The sequence below is a fragment of the Papio anubis genome, chromosome 12 (genome assembly GCF_008728515.1).
Source record: "Papio anubis isolate 15944 chromosome 12, Panubis1.0, whole genome shotgun sequence".
NCBI lineage: Eukaryota > Metazoa > Chordata > Mammalia > Primates > Cercopithecidae > Papio > Papio anubis.
This window is the reverse complement of record NC_044987.1, coordinates 76923785-76942961: the sequence shown is the minus strand read 5'-3', so window position 1 is coordinate 76942961 and position 19177 is coordinate 76923785. Positions and strand designations below refer to the sequence as shown.

The 19177-nt window shown below is 49.0% G+C and overlaps 1 protein-coding gene across 1 annotated transcript in view; it reads right to left on the bottom strand.

The window, feature by feature from the left end:
- OTOG (otogelin) overlaps window positions 1-19177 on the bottom strand; it is a 113169-nt gene that overhangs the window by 10538 nt on the left and 83454 nt on the right. Inside the window, exons 40-55 of the mRNA XM_031653354.1 lie at window positions 16383-16566; window positions 13770-13990; window positions 13466-13604; window positions 11810-12004; window positions 11407-11619; window positions 10716-10820; window positions 10477-10584; window positions 9957-10058; window positions 7185-7283; window positions 6263-6303; window positions 4540-4615; window positions 4269-4447; window positions 3410-3514; window positions 3115-3234; window positions 1861-1906; window positions 41-120 (exon numbers count right to left, since the gene is read on the bottom strand). Coding sequence (XP_031509214.1) covers window positions 41-120; window positions 1861-1906; window positions 3115-3234; window positions 3410-3514; window positions 4269-4447; window positions 4540-4615; window positions 6263-6303; window positions 7185-7283; window positions 9957-10058; window positions 10477-10584; window positions 10716-10820; window positions 11407-11619; window positions 11810-12004; window positions 13466-13604; window positions 13770-13990; window positions 16383-16566 — 2013 coding nt within the window. The remainder of the gene's footprint in view (window positions 1-40; window positions 121-1860; window positions 1907-3114; window positions 3235-3409; window positions 3515-4268; window positions 4448-4539; window positions 4616-6262; window positions 6304-7184; window positions 7284-9956; window positions 10059-10476; window positions 10585-10715; window positions 10821-11406; window positions 11620-11809; window positions 12005-13465; window positions 13605-13769; window positions 13991-16382; window positions 16567-19177) is intronic.

Genomic DNA, 19177 nt, shown 5'->3' with positions numbered 1-19177 from the left:
CCATCTTTTGCTGCCCCACTGCCTTGTGGGCACCACGCACAGGGGTGTGGCTCCTGCATTCGTTCTTGCGGATGGTCATGCGGATGGTCACCTTCTTGCAGGAGCGCCCATCCTCCTTACCTGGGGGGACAAGGGGATAAGGGAGCTGTGGTCCAAGACCAGGCTTCTTAGGGGCAGTAGGATGGGCCAGCCCCAGGCAGTTAGTGTCATGCTGGAGGGTCTCTCTTCCGGCGTTAGCACCCATGCATTAGTACCCCTCCCCTTCCAGGGAAAGCCTTTTAACCCAGTGCCCTGGAAGGAGGCGGAGTTAGGAAGGCACAGACAGAGCAGTGTGAGCAGGTGAGGCAGGAAGGCCAGCAGGGCCCCCTTGAGGACTCTGTGCTAGGGCAGAGGAGCATCTGGGGACAAGTGAGGTATATATTTTTATACTTGTTATTCTGTATCTCCCACTAAATGTCAGCTCCACAAGGCTCTACAGTGCCTAGAACAGTGCCTGGCACATAGTTGGAGCTCCACTAATATTTGCCAGGTACATGCACTCACTCTGTAACCCCAGGAATCCCTCTAGAAATGGAATGGAATCTTTTCTTCTGGTCTCTGAGCCTCACCACAGAGGTTTCCTACTACACCAGCTAGATGGCTTCTGGCCAGAGCTAAGTCCACTTTGTCTTCCCTCTCTGCTCCAGGAGGCAGGAGAACTAAGGGCTGTCCTGACATGGCCCTCTGGGTCCTGGACTGAGACTGGCTGAGTGACCAGCAAGAGCAAAGCAGTGGCGGTCTGGGGTGTTGGTGGGCGCCAGGTGAGCGGGCCCTGCTGAAGCTTTCCCATGCAAGCCCAGCTAATACAGCTCACTACCCAGCATGCACTGCAGGCCCAATGGCCTGTGCCAGAGGTGGGGAGCAGGGGCCCTCCCCCTCCCTTGCCCCCAGAGCTCGGGCCACCTAGCAGAAGGGACATTGCTGGACATAGCAACGCGGCTGCCTGCCTCCAGTCCGGTGGGCTTCCGAGAGGAGTACCTGAGCGACAGTGGACACTAACCCGTGGAGGAGAGGCGGGACTAACGGGGACCACGGGAAACAGGGTCCCCGGGGAACCTGGGGAGAGGGACATGGGGTGCAGGTCACATGGGGGCACACGGGACATTCAGGGAACATGAGTTTGTGGGTCAGGGATCAGCCGATGAGGCCCCAAGTCCGACTTTCTTGGAGTATATGAAATGCACATAACAGGGCCCCAAGTTCTACTGCCTTCTGGAGATGGGGTCTGAGCACCCTAGGAGGAGGGCAGGCACAGGGGAAAGATATGGGTGGGGGATTGAAGGTGGTGCAAAGCAGAGGCTGACTGGGATGTGCATATGCACATGGTTGGGGGCTACAGTTCTGGGTGGCCAGGGCTCCAGGAGCCAGGTATCAGGACAGGTGCACAGAGCTCACACTCAGACTGTCAGGGACACTGGAAGGTCTGAATCCCACCCAGGAGGCTCCTCCAAGACCAGGGCGTCTGACCACGGGAGAATTCATGTGGGAGCATCTGGGCTGGGAGCCTTGGCAGGGGCAGGAGAAGGCAAAGTAACTGGTGAACTACTGACCTCCTGAATGCTATGCCCCAATGTCCTCTGGCTCTGACAAGGAGCAGAGGCTTTGTATGAGAACAAGGACACACACATGGCCTCCAGCCTTCTGCATATTTGCGCTAGTGCCATGAGCCCCATGGTGGGGATGTTATCCCTTCATCTACTCAGACCAGAAGAGCTATCATTTTAGGTGCCAGGCCAGGAACCTGGTCCTCTGTCCCCTGACATGACACCCTGTGCCCCCATCAAAGCCCCCCACCCCTGGGCCCCCACCATGCTCACTCACAGGTCCTGCAGCATCCTTCCAAGGAAGGTACCACGGAGCCCCCAACCTAGAGAGAGGAAGTCGGGAGAGGTAGGTGTGGAGACCCCTGTCCAGGCCAGGAGCCAAGATCCCAGAAATAGGCAGAGTACAGGAGTCTTGACTCTTCTCTCCCTGTGATGCCCCAGGGCAGGAGCATAGGCCCCTTGCCAGGCCATGGGAGAGCCACAGGGGCTAAGTTGGCACTAAAGCTGCACGTGGCCCCCTTGGGGCAGGAGCCTGGGTCAAGATGGTGCAGGGCCTCCCATCTTTCCTGGGGCAGCTCCCCTCATGCCTTCCACTGCCTACCCCACTGCCAGTGCTTCCCAGCACAAAGGGTCAGGGAGAGGAGGGGTGCAGGGGTCACCCACTTGGGTCAGTGGCCTGGGCTCTACCTCAGCCCTGGACAAATCATCCCTTTCCTCTAGGCTTAGTTTTCCCATCTCTAAAATGGGGGCAAGTATCCCTTAAAGCCCTCCTCCTCTATAGTGAAATGGGTAAAACAATGGACGGGACAGTTCTTTCTACATAAGTGTGTGTTGGGGGGCAGGTCTCAGTATGTGTGTGCGATTTTGTGAGCATATACATGAGTATCTGTGTGTACATGTGTGATTTTGCACGTGTGGGTGTGTGTATGAGAGTATCATTGAATGTCTGTGTATATTTGTTTTCTAGAGAAGAGTCAGAAATCTTCAAATGTCCACTGTTAATCTTAGGGACTTTAATAATTCAACAATAACCCCAAGCCTTCCAGGAAATCCTTTTCTCTGAGGTGCGCCCATACTGACAGCTGCCCATGCCAGTGCTGGACACCCACCAGCCATCAGAGGACTGAACTGCATCTGCGTGGCATGTGTGCAAGAGTGTGCTTATATGAGTGCTTTGAGGTGTGATGATGCGTGGTGTGTGCATTGGCATGCCGATGTGAATGTCCCTGGAGGGTGTGGTGTGTGAGTGGCTGGTGGCCTGTGTTGGTGTCTGGCTGAATGTGCCTAGAACATGTAACAGTGTGTGTTTGTGCACACCTGCATGTGGTCACGTGATGTGTGAAGAGGCAGGGTGTGATGTGGTCAGGGCAAAAAGAAATGCAGAGAGAGATGTGGATTTGGGGTGGCAGTGCAGGCATAGGCTCCAGGGAGCCCTTCCTCCTGCACTCCTGCTCACAGGACCCCCACCCCACTGCCAGCGAGACAGCTGATGCCCCTGGCCTACAGCCTCAGTGGAGAAGGAGGCACTGACCTTGGCACACTCGGTCTCATTGAGCGGTGGGCAACTGATGGGAGAGCGGACGAGCACGGCACCCAGGGGAGTGCTGCTGCAGTGGTGGCGAGTGCAGTCTGCAATCCAGGATGCCCCAGGCTGGAGGGCACAGAAGTGGGTGATGGGGGCTGTGGCCAGATGGACAGCCTGAGCAAACCCATAGGGTCTGGGAGCCTGTTTGTACCCAGCCCTGGCCTGGGAGCCAGAGAGGGCCCTAGTCCTGGTGTCCCCTCCTGGGACACCCTCCTAGGTGGGCAGCGAGGGGGCTGCTTACCAAGAACAGGGAGGTGGTGCCATTGGGGAAGGTGAAGAGACAGGACACATTCCTGCAGGAGCCACAGCAGGCAGCGAGGTCCCGCGGGTGCTGGTACTCCTGGTTCTACAGGCCAGGGCAGGGTGCGCCTCAGCCAGTTGCCCACCTCCACCCTGGCTCTCCCACTGCCTGCTTATCTATGAGGGACCCCAGAGTCCGGAAGGGTCCTTTGTAGGTACTCGGGAAGAGGAGCTCCCAGCCCCCTTCTGTCACAGTCAGCTAATCATCCCTGTATCTACCCTGAGCCTCCCTTACAGCAAAGGGCATCTCCACCCTTTCCAAGACATTTCTGCTAAGTAGGATGCCAGTTTTCATTCCAGACAGACCTCCATTTGAGTCTCAGTTCCTGTAGGACTTTTGACAAATGACAGAGTCTCCCTAAGTCTCAGTTGTCTCCTCTGAAAAATGGGAATAATTCTAACCCCCTTTATCCAACTAATATTTATTAGCCCTTACTAGAAGCCAGTCACCATCCTAACTACTGGGCATGAAGAAGTGCTCACCAAATAGTAGCAATACAAGCATGCAAACCAAAGGGACAGGGACTGTGCCAGGCATTCCATAGGTACCTAATAAGTGTGTGCTCTCTCTGTCAACACCCACCCTTGCCAGGCACTAAATCTGTCCCTTACTGTCCTCCTCCTGGCCTCTCGCAACCCAGTCCCTTTCTTGGCACTTTCTACAGAGGTCTCTGAGGGCCCCTCTGACTTGTCTTGGAGGCTTAGGGCAGCTTCAAGGGCCCCTCTGATTCCTGGAGCACACAGGGTCTGCCAGGCTAGCTCTCCTGACACCACCCACCCCACCCTGGGCGACACCCTACCGCCTCGCAGTGGATGTCACACAGCACGGAAGTGGTGTTGATCTGGTAGAAGTTGGTGAGAGGGTCGAGCATGGCGGTGCAGCGGGAGGTGTGGCACACGCCATCTGCTGAAAGCTCCACCACCGTCTGGCCAGGTTGCATCACGCCCAGCTCATGGCTCAGACACACTGGGGCCTTCACTGGATAGGCATGCAGGGTGGCAACGGTCATCTAGAGCCCAGGCACCCATGCCCCCCCTGCCTGGCTCTGCCCCAAGGCTTCCCCCACTCACCACACTCGTACTTGGCGCAGCCACACACATTGTCCACGCTGTGCATGAACTCCTCGTCCAGCTGGGATTTCTCCCACTGGGTGGGGCAGAGGCAGTCAGCACCCTGGGGTGGGGGCCAGCCTGGCCCTCAGGAGCAGTCTGCCACCTGGACCCCTCTCTATGTCAGTCCCTCCCTGTGGTGGGCAGGAGGGGGCTGGCAGGCCTGGGGCCCCACAGCATCCTGGAAGCTCAGTCCCAGTGTGACTCCCAGGCCTCCCCGATGAGGAGCACTGTCCAGTGTCCTCCCCTTTCTCAGTGAGGGACAGAGCCCTGGGTGGCTCACAGTACTTCTCACCTTTCTTCAGCAATTTTAAGGAAGGGGGAATGGGGGTCAGAGTGAGAGGAAATGTGTGCTGGGGTGTGAGGGTTACATATAATTCAGAAAAGGACTCTAAACATGACTTCACATTTCTTAAAGTATTTTCACTTCCCTCAGTGGCCATGCAGCCTGGTGGCTAAGGGCATTGTCTCTGGAGACAAATTTCCTGGGTGTCGGCTCTGGCTCTGTGATATACTAGCTTCATGACCTTAACCTTAGCTTCCTTGTTTGTAGGATTGAGAAAACAACAGAATCAACCTCACAGGGTTGTTGTGACAATAAATAATACACATGAAAGGCCTAGGAAAGTTCCTGGCACTTAGTAAGCTCTTAATAAACATTAGCTACCATCATGACTGTCATCATCATCATCATCGCCATTATCATCTTCACCACCATCATCATCCTCACCATCCCCACCTCACCACCACTGCCATTAATATCATCACTCACCTTTATTGTTATAGAGACATTACTTACTTATTGCATTATCTACTGTCTTTGCTTGTTTTACTTTGTTACTTATAATTATTACATATTTACATTGTTATTATTATGGGAGACATTTTTACACACACGATTATCTTTATTTTATACATACATATTTATTATGATATTTTTATTTTACTACTTATTATTTATTAGCTTATTTTTATCTTTATTTATCTCTTTATTTACTTATTTATTATTTATATATTACATTATTTATTTATTTTATTTTTATAACGACATATTCTTTACGATATTTTATTTACGATGATATTACTTACTATTTACTTTTATCCGCTATATCCCCATCACCACCACCATCACTGCATTATCACCATCACCACCACCACCATCATCACTGTCCCCACCACCACCCCCACCATCATCCTCATCATCACCATCATTGTCATCGAATTATCACCATTGTCACCACCACCACTATCCTCACCGTCCTCCCACCACCACCATCAGCATTATCACCATTGTCACCATCACCACCATCCTCACCAACCCAACACCACCATCATCACTGCATTGTCGCCATCGTCACTGCACTATCACCATCATAGCCACCACCATCCTCCTCACTGTCCCCACCATCATTGCCACCATCAGCATCATCACTATCATCTTCATGATAATTTTCATCATCATTGTAGTGAATCCTTACCACAACTCTAAAGCATGATTATGTCCATTTTACAAAGGAGGGCACCATACCCAGAAAGCCAGTGGCAGAGCTTGGGACAAGAATGCTAACTTGCAACCATGGGTTCCTTGCACTAGATTAAAGGAGCAGGTTCTCTAGAGGAGGGGATACAGAGGAAAGGAAAGGGGAGCAGACCAGGGGGTGTTGGGGGAAAAGGGTCTCCATACCAGATGGCACCGGGGCACCGGGATTGTGTCACAGTCACACTCTGAAAAACACAAGGGGCCAGGCCCCACTTCATTAGGGATGTTCAAGTAGAAATCCCCTGGGTACCCTGGACCTCTCACTGCTGGCACAACCCGTCTTCTGAAGACCCAGCTTCAGGCCAGGCTTGGGAGAGAAGAGAGAGAGGCCCAAATCTCAGCTTCCTTCCATCCCTGGGGGCAGGAGGAGGCCTGCAGCTCCGCTGGTTAGGCAGGTGGGCAGTGATGGATTCTGAACACCAAGCTCTCCACTGGGTGTGGAGCAAGGATAAATAGGCAGATGGGCCAATCACAGGTTTCCTTTTGTCACCTGGATTAATCCCTCCACCTGGTCCAGAGCCTATTCTTTTATTTTATTTTATTTTATTTTTATTTTTATTTCAGATGGAGTTTCACTCTGTCGCCCAGGCTGGAGTGCAGTGGCGCTATCTTGGCTTATTGCAACCTCCACCTCCTTACAGGCACCTGCCATCATGCCCAGCTGATTTTTTTTTGTATTTTCAGTAGAGACAGGGTTTCACTATCTTGGCCAAGCTAGTCTTGAACTCCTGACCTCATGATCCACCTGCCTGGGCCTCTCAAAGTGCTGGGATTACAGGTGTGAGCCAACGCGCCCTGCTGCAGTAAGGACTTTTTAAGATGGAAGCCCTCTTTGGAATGAGAAACTTGATTTTTCCTTCTTTTACCCTGGAGAGAAAAGGCTATAGGAATGTTCAGCACTTGGAGTGCGGATGCAGGAGGAAGCTGATTCTTGTGGCTTCCTCTAGAGACCCTGCAGGGGACGGATCTGAGAGGAGTGGACAGTGGTGGGCCAGGCTCCCCCAACCCCTCCTCAGCAGGGCCACTGGATCTCCCAGTGGGGAGGCTGTCCTGACCACGGACTCACCACAGGATTTGTAGGGGCAGCAGCGGTCAGGGCTCCACACCTCCACCAGGGCAGTGCCCGGGCCACACTGCACTTGGGGACAGCGGAAGCTCTCACACACTGTGGGGGAGAAGAGGCAGGCAACATATCAGTCACAGGCACCTGGGGGTGTGAATCCTAAGAAGGGCAACACTGGCTAAGGAGGGGCTACCCCCAGCTCCTCCTTAGTGACCCCCACTGTCCTCGGAGCCCCAGGGAAGAGTCTGGGCACCCAAAGTCTCCCCAGGGAGCTACTTCAGGTCGTGGTGCTGTGCCTGTGAGGCACTGGTGACATGACAGGGTCAGAACCTCAAGCTCATTAAATTGGGCCTCCCCAGTCTGCAGTCACCCTGCAAGAGGTGGTCCAAGGAAAGCCAGCCACTAGGGTAAGGTCTGCTGACAGGGAACATCCCGCTCTGTCTAACACAACCTTTCCCACCCTGTGGAAACTTCATCCACTTGGGGCCCGCCTGAGCCTGCCCTGCTTCAGCTGATACTACCCTGCAGGGCCCACACTTCCTTTCTTCCTTGTCTTCAGGCTGACTTTTCTCAGTTCAGGATTCCTCAGCCATTCTCATTTGCTGAGAGAACAAGGCAAGGGGTGAGGGAACTCCCTGGGTGCAACACTTTGGTGGATAGGGGAGGGGCAAAGGTCAGCACGGAAGGTGAGGATCTGAAAACTCTAAGAGCTACTTGATTTACTAATAAAGTTATTGTCACAAGCAAGGATTATCAAATGATGTTCCAAAAAATTATGAGGAAGGGCATTTTTATGGTGTCAAAGGAATAGGTTATTTTCTGGTTGGAAGAGGAAAAATGTAAGATGCAGAGATCTTAGGATTACAGTATCACCCTAATCTGGGCCAATGTTAACATCGATTCTAGTGGCTCAGCCAGATAGTGTGTGGCACCCGATGTGATGTGCTATGAAGCTTATGCATGTACTGTCCAGCCCCAAATTTTTAACTTGAACCCATCAAGCCTTAGATGGAAATTTCAGTTTTAGGAAGCAGAGAAGCCCAGGGAACAAGGAAAGCAGCTCCAAAAGAAAGCAACTGGCGAAGTCCAGAAGCGGGGACTCTGCAGGGTCATGGCCTGGACTCTACAGTGGGAGGTCACACAGGAAAAGGGACCTGTGCTAGGTTAAGAGAGATGTGAGGCACGTCATTATAATGCATTGTCCGGGACTGAATCCTGGATTGGACAAACAGGAAGAAACACGGACTGGGCATGAGACAAGTTGAAAACATATTAACGTGGAAAGGTAGAGATTGTTCACTGAAAACAGCCAGTTAAAAAAAGAGTATGCCCAGGATGAGCTGATTTTGGTAAACCACATCTACATAAAGCCATAGAGAGAATCTGGAAGGATATGTATCCATTAAAGCATTGGCAGTGGAATTATCTAGCAGGTAGGAAGGTGGTATTTCATTTTCTTGCATTTAGTTGGAATTTGTACTTTCTACAAGGCATATACAGTGCTTTTGTAACAGTAAAAGTAGGATGAAGACTGGGAGAAAGTGATAATATCAACAGCCTCTGTTTTTGAGCACCTACTGCATACCAAGGACCATTATGTCCTTCACATAAATTATCTCTAATTTCCACAACAGCCCCTCAAGGCAGATACTAGCATCACCATTTTACAAATGAGCAACCTTGGCTCAGAGAGTAAGGCACTTGCCCTGGGCCGCACAGCTGGTAGACAGCCTAACTGAGGTTCGGAAACCAACTGACTATGCCCATACTCCATCCACAGGACTAGGCTGCCTCCCGAGAAACATGGGAAGAAACGTGAAGAGAAGGAGAAAAGATAGTGAATCTCTCCTCACATCACTCTGGCAAATACCGTGGCAAGTGGACCAACCAGCTCCTGGTCAGGTGCAGCCAGGTAATCTGGGTAACTCTCAGGGGATGGGAGCCTACATTGTTTCGGAGGTGGCTCTTGACATTGAACCAATCAGGGCAGCCCTTGGGTGTCCTGGTGGAGGCCCCTCTCCTACTCTGTGTAAGAAAAAACCTCATGCTTCTCCTATTATCAGTGTGCAAAGCAATTTTTGTAAATTGAATAAAATTTAAATGGAACCATTTTGTTCATTTTCATCCATTAGATTTACTTACAGTCCATAATGCTGGCTGCACTATGCTTAACAGTTACTACTGAGGTACTATGTACACAGCGCATTCTATATCAAGGTACTATGAACACAGCACATGATATGCACATACTACCCATGTCTACATGTATGTATAGTATCATATATACAGGTACCAGGCCCTAGAAAAATACTGGGAAAACTATACTTTAATTTGTCATTACAAAATAACAGAGCTTCAGAGGCTTTGCAACACGGGGCCTTCTGTGATACAGCCTCCAGGAGCAGGCACTATGGTGACACAGTGGCGAAAGGGACCCTGAAGGGGGGCCTTGGGTGAGTCAGGGAATGAAGACTTCTTATCAGTGCTGTGGGGGATGAAGGGACCCAAGTATTTGCCTTCAACCCAAGCCTCTGTCTGGTCCTTGGGGGCCTCCATGGAGGGGACAGACCTGGACCTCCCACCCTCCAGCCTGACAGTGTGACCTGGCTTCTTCAGGTGGGCCTGCACTCGTCCTGGCTTCAGCTGCTCGGCCCTCCACAGCTCACCACCTGGGAGCACTCTGTTGCTCCCTGTCAACCCCCATTAGTCCCAGGGTGGGGACTCTGTGAAGGGTCCTTCCCGCCACAGCCAGCCATGTGCCCAGCCAGGACTCACCACACTGGTACAGAGGGCAGCAGAGCTCTGTGGTGTTCCTGTGCACGGTGAGCGCCTCCCCTTCTTGACATTCGGGGATGGGGTCTGGACAGTCACCACAGGCTGAGGGGGAAGAGGGTCAATGCTGTCACAGCAGTCCCCACATAGGAGCTTGGCACACAGCACGTTGCTGGGGGTGGGAGCTCCTCAACAACCCAGGTGTGGTAGGAGCTAACTAATGGCAGCATCACATGGTCTCATGTGACTCATTCTGGAATCAGAATCTGGAAGTTCTCATGTCCACCCAAACATTTACACGGAACAAGCACCTGTTTCCTCTTGCTCAGTAATCTAGGGGGAACACAGGGTCAGTGTTCTCTTCCTCCCACCCTGTTTCCTGGACAGTGAGCTTGTCCTTCTCCCTTCTCCCACCCCATTTGAAGACCCCTAGCCTTTCCTGCCAGCTGCCCAAGGACACAAGGGTGAGGCTAGCAAACTGTGATCCGGCTGTGTGCGCTGGCGTCTAGTGGCGGCGACCCACCGCAGAAGTAGGAGGTGCAGCAGGAGTCCCCCAGGCGGCCAGCGATCAGGGTCTGGTCCTGTCGGCAGCTGGGGACAAGCTCTGCCTCACAGAGATCTGGGTCACACTCTGGGGAAAAGGCCGGATTTAGGTGCTGGGAGAGGAACCTGCCTGGCCACACCTGAGCCCCTGCTCCCAGAGCTGTCCTCCCCACACTGCCCTCAGTCCGTCCCCCACCTTCCCCGCCCCAGGCCTCTCACCACAGCTGTAGCTGGGGCAGCAGGAGTCCTCCTGGAAGTGGGTGAGGAGGCGGTGGCCTGGGTGGCAGGTAGGGGCGAGGCCCTCACACAGGGTCTGGTTACACACTGGCCCCGGGGACCACAGGGCCTGTCACCTCGGGGCCGGATGTCCCCACTGCTCTCCAGTGGAGAGCACTGGACAACTGCCCAAACCCTGGACGCCTGGCCCACTCCTCCCCCCACTGCTCCTCCCAGCCCCCAGGACCCACACTCCTAGATGAGGCCTTTGAGGGTCACACGAGGGTTCAGGGCTGGGACAGAAGATTAGCAAGAGCTAATATCCATTGACACGTGCCCCATCTCACAGCAACCCCAAAGATGGGCCCGATCATCAGCTCATGTTCCGGGAGAATGAAAGAAGGCACAGAGGATGTGAAATGATTTGCCTGAGGCCACAAGGCTACAGGTGGGGAAGGAAGAGTGGCCAGGCTGCCTGGCTCCACAGCACTCCCTGCACTGACTCCTGCGCCTCTGCCCCTGCCCCCAGGCAGGGCTCTCCCCTCCTCCCAGCTCACCCCCTACAAGACATTTTGCTTTTCCTAGGCCTTGTCCTATCTATCAGGGTTGGTGTGCAGGGCTGATGGATAGCTGTTTTATAGCTGTTTTAACTGTTTTACAGTTGAGATCCAAGGAAGTAAAGGCGGACACTCACCACAGACAGTCCTCAGGCAGCAGGGGTCCTTGGTAGGCAGGAGCAAGGCCACCTCCCCAAATCGCGGGCAGCTCTCAGGGCGGGGATCAGGGCAGCCCAGATCCACCGGGATGATGGTGTCTGGGGCTTGGCACTGGTGCTGGCAGCAGCCGCTGAGGGAGCTGTTCCAGGTCTCCCCGAGGGCCCTCGGCACCCCCATGCTGTCAGTGCAGGCTGCAGAGGGGAATGGAAGGGTGCGAGGTGAGGAAGGTGAGCCCAGACCTTCCCAGGCTAGACTCTCCCTGGGATACTGACCACCCCTAAGCAGACCTGAAAGGATGCAGATGGGCCTCAGCTATGGGTAACAGGAGGTGAGACCAAGGCTGGCTTTGGAGGCCCCTGCTCAGGGAGGGGAGGAACCTACCACACTTGGCCTCTGGGATGCAGAGTGCAGAGTGGCGCCGGTGCAAGATGGTGCCCTCAGAGCAGACGCAGCCCTCGCCCAGCACCTGGCAGCGCTCTGGGTCCAGAGGCCCTAGTATCCCATCCTGGCATGTCTTGGGTGGCTCACAGGCCGTCACACATGCCTGGTATGTGGAGTCGCTGGAGCACAGGAAGGCTGCAGGGGCACAGTGGGCACCAGGCCTACCTCAGACCCCAGGCAGGGCTCCCCACTGAGGGCCGAAAGAACAGGAGGGGATGAGGAGGGGGCTCAGAGTGTCATCAGCACCTCAGCAGAGAGTACATAAGTCAAAGGGCTTGGTGACATCACCTCCTTCCTTAGATCAGGACTCAGCAAAGTACAGCCCACAGCCTAAACCCAGCCCACTGTCTGTTTTCACAAATAAAGTTTTATTGGAACACAGCCATGCCTGTTCATTTATATTCTTTCTAAGGCTGTTTTTGTACTAAAAAGGTAGAGTTGAGGACTTATGACTGAGACTATATGGCACACAAGGCATCAAATACTTACTTTCTGGCTCTTTACAGAAAAGGTTTGCCAATCTCTTGCTCTAGATCAGTGTTTTCAAACTTTCTTGATTGTAAAAAGTAGATTTTACATTGTGGCCCTATACACACAAGCATGTAGAACAGTGGTCCTCAAACTCGACTACAAGAGAATCCCTAGGGAGTTTTTGAGGTATCATTGTGGGGACCCCACCCCAGGCCAATTGAATCTCTGATTGTGAGGCCCATGCCTTTTCAAGTTCCCTGAGTGATTTCAAAGGGTATTTAGGATTGAAAATCGCTTCTATATAAAATAAAAAATCTCTTTTACAAAATAATACTAAACTTTCTATGAGCAATACACACTGGTATTTTCTATTCTATTCTATTGTATTTTTTAAAATGCTGGTGCTGACCCTCTAAATTGATTTCATACCCGCTGAGTTGGGATCCACACTTTGAAGAACACAACCCAAGAGGACTCTTGTCTTTTCCTCTTTTACCTGTCATATTGCGGGTGTGACCTTCCTGTGAGCCAATCCCAGCCTTTCTGGATGTGTTTACATTTATAAATCAAGCTACTCTAGCCCAGGCCACCCCAGTGGACCCCACCAGTCAAACCTAATTGGGGGAAGAGGAGGCAGATCTCATTTCCTTCCTGCAGGAAGGAGGGGAAAGACTGGAAGAAGAGAAAGGTGAGCAAAAAGGAGGCAGAGGGAACTAAGATGTGCAGGACGGTGTCCGTGGGGCAGGTCTGTGTGAGCACTTGGCACACATTCCCCCACATCCTCAAAACCACCCTGGGCAGGGGCAATGGTTACAGTCTCCACTTACAGAGAAGAGACTCAAAGAAAGCAAATACTAAAATAACAACACAATTACTATGTGTTAATATATTCATAGGACTCATAATAAATATGTGTTCATTACTATGAAATGTATTTTTATACAATATAAAAATTAAATGTAAATTAAACATATAAAATATTTATAAATTTACTAATGTACATATATCCATGAATGATTAAAGCTAGAAAGCATACATGAACTTGGGTCTGGGAGCCTTTTCCCACTTTAACAGGGGATGGGAGCAACAGTCACAATGGAGGGTCCCCCTGCCCCGCAAACTCACGGCAGTAGTCAGAGCGCCGCCATTCGATGCACACGTGAAATTTGTGGCACATGGCCACGTACACAGTCAGGGCCACGCAGGGCTGCTGCACGTACTTGGTGTCCCGGATCCACAGCTCACAGAATGACTCCGGAGGCACCTGGGCATATGCATCAGGCAGTGCTGCTTACTCAGATGTCACACATCCCAGTGCCCAGCTCCTCCCCTCCCTGCCCAGAAGGAACAATGAGCCTCTGCAGGTAGGTGCTGCCATCCCCAGACAGCCCAGGAGGTGTCCCCAATGCTGGACTCAGCTGGCACATACAAAGCGGTGGCAGGCACTGAAGGTGCGGTTGGACACCATGCGAAGGCAGGGCGAGCAGTCAGTTGTGGCACAGCTGTCTGGGCGGAAGCGGGTCTGGCCCACTGCGGTCAGGGAGCTGGGCACCTGCCAGCTGTCCAGAAAGGGAGCAGGGTCCTCAGCCCCACCCACCACCGAGCCATCCTTCAGGGTGAGGTCATTGGCTGCATCTCCATCACAGATACCTGAAAGAGGCCAAACAATCCCACCAGCCACGATCATCACTACCACTCCCATGTTGTCAGCTCTCACTTTTTGTATTCCTCACAGTTCTTTGAGGTCAATAATACCATTATCCCCATTTTATAGGTGAGAGAAATTATGTGAAAGGAAACTAGGAAACCTGCTACAAAAGAAAATGTCTTTGTACTTAGGAAATACACATGTATTTAGGGGTAAAAGGATACAATGTCTTGAACTTATTTTCTAATGGTTCTGAAAAATTTGTATATATATATATATGGATTGCGTGTGCATATAAAAATGTATACACACGCATACAGAGAGAGAGAGAGAGAGAAGGAGAGAAGCAAATGGGGCAAAATGTGAACCCTGGTAAATCCGGGTAAAAGGTGTACACTACCTTATACTATCTTTGCAGATTCTAAATTTTTATAAGTTTTGCTATATTACAGCAAAATAAAAAGCTACTCCCCAAGAAATCTGCTTTACCACTGATTGCTAGCTAATTATAACAACCGTTCCCTCTTTTTCCTGGGCAGTCAGTGTATTTTTCCCAGACGCCCTTGCAGCTGGGTGAGATCATATGATTGAGTCCCAGCCAATGGCATGTGAGTGAAGGTGACGAGTACCACCTCCAGGCCTAGTCCATAAAACCTTCCCACCTGTCTCCTCTCCTGTGAACTTGGAAACTCATGTTGACATGGCAGAACCAGAAGATGGAAGGAATCTGGTCTCTGAATCATTGCTATCCATTTGGGAACTTACATACGCAGGAAATAAGCTTCTGTTGTGTTAAGGCACTGAGATGGGGGCAAGGGTGAAGTTTATCGGTCCTAGCTTTTAATGTGACCTAAACTTCTGGTTTCATCTCCCGTCTACCATCTATATGCTCCAGACACACACTTTCCTGCCCACAACTTTGCTCAAGCTGCTCCCTCTGTCTGAAATACTTTCTCAGATGTCCTTCCTTCAAGGATGCCTCAGATGCACCATCCATGACATTCCAAAATCTGTGTAACAGTCACTGGCTTGCATGTCAGCCTTTCATAAAAGATTGTAGCTCTCTGAGTGCAAAGACTCATTTTCTTTTAGATTCTCATTTGTCTCAGCAACCCTCAAGTTTGTCTAGCAGGGTGCCCAGGTATCAAATGTTCATTCAAATAAAATGGAGATATAAATGATCCGACTTCTGTTCTAACACCTCTAACCACAATTCTGCGAATATAAAGCATGATTAAAGGCAAGCTCTTATTAATATATTATTAGTGGTTCCCATGGTCACACTTTGGGACTTGGCTTTAAGTCAGTGAGGGATGACACAAAGGTATCCTAGGGAGGAATCGGCTCACCAGGCTACTGCTGACCACAGTGCTCTTTGCTGGGAATGAACAGAGGAGAAGGAAGAAATGATGAGAAAAAGATGGTGGTAGTGATGGTGATGGTGGTGGTGGTGGTGATGGTGGCATGTGTGTAAGAAGTGTTTGTGTTAAGAACAGAAGCACCATAAAACAGGGATTTTGTCTGTTTCATTCACTGTTTTCTCCCCAGTGACTAGCACATGGCAAATATGTGTTGCACAAAGAATGAGCATAGAGCTGAACTGCATGTGTTAGTGCATGTGTGGAGGGCATTTGGATGCAGACAGGCATGAATGTGAATGTGTGAATGATCACCAGGGGTGCAGGTGGAGGATGGAGGGTGTACGTGTGTGTGTGTGTGTGTGTGTGTGTGTTATAAGTGTTTTTTATCTCACCCATCATCACAATCATGGTGGTCTGTCATGGAGTGCCCCATGAGTGTCCATGTGCTTATGCCCCCACAATGAGCAGGAGCCCACATCCAGGCTTGTCTGATACCTCTTTTCCTTATGAGAATACTTCAATCCCTTAGGGCATACTCTGCAATTATGCTATGGTCTGAAGAGCATTAGTTCTGTGTATTGTGGCAGCTTCGCTGTGTGCCCTTAGGTAAGCCCCTTAATCTCTCTGAGCCCCATTTCTTCTTTAGTTCAGTGGAGATACTCATGGCCATCTCTCAGTGCTGTTGTGTGGATGACCAGGAATAAATAAGATCAGAGTGTGGAAGTGCTTTGTGAAATGACCAGGCTCATGCAGATGGAAAGGATTATCCAACATTAGAAGGCTGTGAGGGAAGCTGACAGACAATCCTGGCTGAAGTGACAACTTGCTGAGTCCAGAGCCTTCTTATATCTCCCTATTGGCAGCTTTGGCCCCAGGACACAAGACATTAGGCCTCCCTGCCCTGGCAGCTCTGCTGCTTCCACCTCTGGCCTGGTATTCTGTCCCAGCCTTTCCTGCTCCAGGAGGAATTATGTCTGGGGGCAGAGGCGGAAGTGGGAATCATTCCCTTCCCCCAAGCTGGGTCCCACCTCACCGCACAGGCCATGGCCTTGGGCCTTGCTGGCTTTGCTGGCCTCCATGATCATGAGTCCTGAGCTGTGGAGCCACTGGATCTGGATGTGTGAGGGAGTCAGGATCATGTACATGTGGCCTGTGTCCTCAATTCTGAACCCATATCTGCTCACGGGTGGCCACACAGGCTGTGAGTCCACAGTCACCTTGGGAGGGAATTCAGTGTGAGCACAGCTTGTCCATCCATCCATCCATCCATCCATCCATCCATCCATCCATCCATCTGTTCATCCATCCATCCACCCATCATCTGACAAAAATTTATTAGGCATTGCTATGTGCCAGGCTCTGTCTCAGGCACAGGCAGCCAAATCACAGTCCAAAGTGGCATGGGAGGATTCTAAAAATATTTTTATTGGAAAAATACAATGAAACAAGAAATGCAACAACAGGAGGCAAGCTGCATCTTAATGCCCAAATAAACACAAATCCTGAGCCCTTCCAATCACTCTCTTCTTTCCTGATTCTGTTCAGATCATTTCTTCTGGGAGATTCTCCCTAAATTCCCAGCCTTGGGGTTACATACCCCTACTCTGGGCTTTCCTCATCTCTGTGCTGACCATTAAGACAGAAATCTGTTTCCACATCAAGATCTCCAGTGAACTGAGTTTCTTAAGGGTAGATACTATGTCTGATTCACCTTTGAATCCCCAACACCTGCCTTTGGGCCTGACGTAAATTGGGGCTCACTCAATATTTGTTAAACATGCAACACATTCTAATTCTCACAAACACTTTAAATTCAAGGCTACAACCTCTTCTGCATATTAAGAAGGTTAAATTTGGATGTACTATAGGTTATTATAATAGTTTTACACGGAAAAAAATGGGATATAAGAAGATTAAGATTTTAAAGTATTTATAATGAATTAATCTCCTCCCTTCAAGAATAGACTGTTTTATATGCTCCTGAAGGTCATGGGGGTCAATAAAGAAATTATGAAAAAAACTGAAACATTTTTTGAAACAAATGATAATGGAAACACAACATACCAAAACCTACAGGATACAGCAAAAGCAGTACTAAGAGGGAACTTTATAGCTATTAGTGTCTATATCAAAAAAGAAGAAAAACTTCAAATAAATAATGTAACAATGTATCTTAAAGAACTAAAAAAGCAAAAGCAAACCAAATCCAAAATTAGTAGAAGAAAAGAAATAATAAAGATCAGAACAGAAATAAATGTGAAATGAAAAAAATACAAAAGGTCAATGAAACTAAAAGTTTGTTTGAAAAGATAAACAAAATTGACAAACCTTTAGCCTAACTAAGAAAAAAGAAAGAAGACTCTAATAAAACCAGAGATGAAAAAGGAGGCATCACAACTGATACTACAGAAATTCAAAGGATCATTAGCAACTACTACAAGCAGCTATATGCCAGTAGAAGAGTAAATCTAGAGGAAATGGATAAATTTCTAGACATATACAACCTACCAAGATTGAACCACAAAGAAATACAAAATCTGAAAACGCTAATAACAAGTAATGAGATAGAAGCTGTAATAAAAAGTCTCCCAGTAAAAAAAAGCCTGGGATCCGATGGCTTCACTGCTGACTTCTACCAAACATTTGAAGAAGAGCTAATACCAATCCTACTCACACTATTCTGAAAAACAGAGGAGGAGGGAATACTTCCAAACTCATTCTATGAGGCCAGTGTTACCCTGATACAAAAACCAGACCAGCACATATCAAAAAAAGACTACAAGTCATTATTTCTGATAAATATTGATGCAAAAATCCTCAAAAAAAATACTAGCAAGATGAATTCAACAATATATTAAAAAGATCATTAGTTGCAACCAAGTGGGATTCAACATATGCAAATCAATGAAAGTGATACATCATATCAACAGAATAAAGGACAAAAAAACCATATGATATTTCAAATGATGCTGAAAATGCATTCAATAAAATTCAACATCCCTTCATAATAAAAATCCTAAAAAAAAAAAAAACTGAGCATAAAAGGAACATACCTCAACATAATAAAAGCCATATATGACAGAACCACAGCTAGTATCATATTGAATGGGGGAAAATGAAAAGCCTTTCCTCTAAGATCTAGAACACGACAAAGATGCCCACTTTCACCACTGTTATTCAACATAGTATTAGAAGTCCTACCTAGAGCAATCAGACAAGAGAAAGAAATAAAGGGCATCAAAATTTGAATGGAAGAAGTCAAATTATCCTGTTTGCAGATGACATAATCTTATATTTGGAAAAAAGTTAAAGATTCCACCAAAAACCTATTAGAACTGATTTTAACATTCAGTAAAGTTTCAGATTACAAAATCAACATACAAAAATCAGTAACATTTCTGTATGCCAACAGTGAACAATCTGAAAAATAAATCAAAAAATAATCCCATTTACAATAGCCACAAGAAAAACTAAATTATCTAAGAATTAACTTAACCGAAGAAGTGAAAGAGCTTTACAATGAAAATGATAAAACACTGCTGAAAGAAATTGAATAAGTCACAAATGGAAAGATAGTCCATGCTCATGGATTAGAAGAATCAATGTTGTTAAAATGTCCATATTACCCAAAGCAACCTACAGATTCAATGCAATCCCTATGGAAATATTAATGACATTCTTTACAGAAATAGAAAAAACAACCCTAAAATATACGTGGAACCATAAAAGACCCAGAATAGCCAAAGCTATTCTGAGCAAAAAGAACAAAACTAGAAGAATCACATTACCTGACTTCAAATTATACTACAGAGCTATAGTAACCAAAGC